The following is a 1,734-nucleotide window of genomic DNA, read 5'->3' as shown; positions in this document are numbered from 1 at the left end:
GCCTCAAAATCTCATCAGGCAGTAAAGCAGGAAACAGGAGGACTGCAAACATCAGGAGCATTGGTTACTCCGACCTCTTCTGCCTGTCGAAAGATGACCTGATGGAGGCGCTGACGGAGTACCCGGACGCTAAGGCGATGTTGGAGGAGAAGGGAAGGCAGATTCTGATGAAGGACGGTCTGCTGGACCTGGAGGTACCACCATGTGGGGATGTCAAGTGCACAAGAACCACCATCAGAACAGCTGACAAGATAAATCAATGACTCCTGTTCTCCTCCAGGTGGCAGCGCAGGGTCCCGACCCCAAGGAGATCGAGGAGAAGGTGGACCGGATGACGAGCACGCTGGACATCCTGCAGACCCGCTACGCCCGGCTGCTGGCTGAACACGACGCCTTTCACAGCAAAGTCAAACACCGAGTCACCAGGCTGGAGAGGAAGCTGCCGCCGCTGCCGCGCGCCGACCAGCCGGGCGATGCCCCGCCGGGCGATGCCCCGCCTCCTCCAACACCTGAGACACAGCCCACCAAAGAAGAAGAAGAGGAGAAGAAATAGGGAGAGCAAGGATTCAGGATGAATTTGATTCTCAAGAACTACTTTTAAAACTTTGGACTGATTTGTTTGTCAAATTCTGCTCATTAAATTCAACAAGAGAAGCAGGCCTCTGGATGGTTGACGTGACGGCGAACCTGAGCGATCAGACATCACACCAAACACTTCACACGCAGTCAAGCGGCAACACGTAGTCAATCTTTCACATGTTAACATGAACGTATGATACCGGATGGCGGCAGGCTACGGTTGTTCGCTCGTGACCCCTGTCATGAGAGACAAGTAGAGTATAGATGGTCAGATAGTCCTTTCATTGCCACTGCTTTAAACCAGTAGAGGTCAAAGGTCATCCGCCACTGTACACCTGGACAGGGACAGGATGAACCTGCAGAACATTTACAAGCATCGTCCGCTTCCCTGTCAAGATCTTAGTTTTGCTGGCAGAGCTCCGCCGACCAATCGCATCCCAGCTACAACGCTGCTAAAGCTAATAAGCTAAAGAGCTGAGAGTGTTTATCTAAATGACTTCAGTTTGCTGAAATAAAGACGTTTGATGACGGAAGAGAGAGCTGCCTCTTTATTTTCTACCTCAGCACATCTGAGTCTTTATCAGACATTATAACATGAAAGTGACTGAACTGTTTGAAATGGCGGCGTGGCTCAGCGGTAGAGAGGTCGTCCAGCAACTGCAGGGTCGCTGGTTTGATCCCCACTTCCCCCGGTGACTGTGTCCAAGTGTCCTTGAGCAAGATACTGAACCCCTAACTGCTCCTGATGGCCCCGGCTCTTTGCCTGTGACAGAATGGTGACCCGTCCAGGGTGAACCCCGCCTCTCACCCAATGTCAGCTGGGATAGGCTCCACCCCCTTGCGACCCTGAGCAGATAAGTGGTAGAAAATGGATGGATTGAAAACTGTTTGAAATTTGATTTTCAAAGTGTCTAACTGCTACAAAGTGGGAAATATTCATATGTAAATTCACATTTTCAAGATTAGAGTGGAATATAAACGGTGCAGACTTCCTTTCAATTTGTGCGAGCATTTAGTCACGATTAAAATGAAAATGTAGTTTTTGTTGCCATTTGTAAATGTTGATACTAACAGCATTTCATTTTCAAACTATCAACCTGCTACGAATTACACAGTAATAAAATTAAATTAGTGACGTGCTACGTGGCTACATGG

General features: G+C 49.0%; 1 protein-coding gene across 1 annotated transcript in view; it reads left to right on the top strand.

The window, feature by feature from the left end:
• Positions 1-1,126, top strand: part of cnga1b (cyclic nucleotide gated channel subunit alpha 1b) — an 8,368-nt gene extending 7,242 nt beyond the window's left edge. Inside the window, exons 14-15 of the mRNA XM_086196756.1 lie at positions 19-194; positions 281-1,126. Coding sequence (XP_086052882.1) covers positions 19-194; positions 281-553 — 449 coding nt within the window. The 3' untranslated portion in view covers positions 554-1,126. The remainder of the gene's footprint in view (positions 1-18; positions 195-280) is intronic.
• Positions 1,127-1,734: the final 608 nt, after the last annotated feature.

This window comes from Aulostomus chinensis, chromosome 24, assembly GCF_037954235.1.
Source record: "Aulostomus chinensis isolate RoL2024-O1b breed Wild chromosome 24, RoL_Achi_v1.0, whole genome shotgun sequence".
NCBI lineage: Eukaryota > Metazoa > Chordata > Actinopteri > Syngnathiformes > Aulostomidae > Aulostomus > Aulostomus chinensis.
This window is presented reverse-complemented; position numbering and strand designations above follow the sequence as displayed.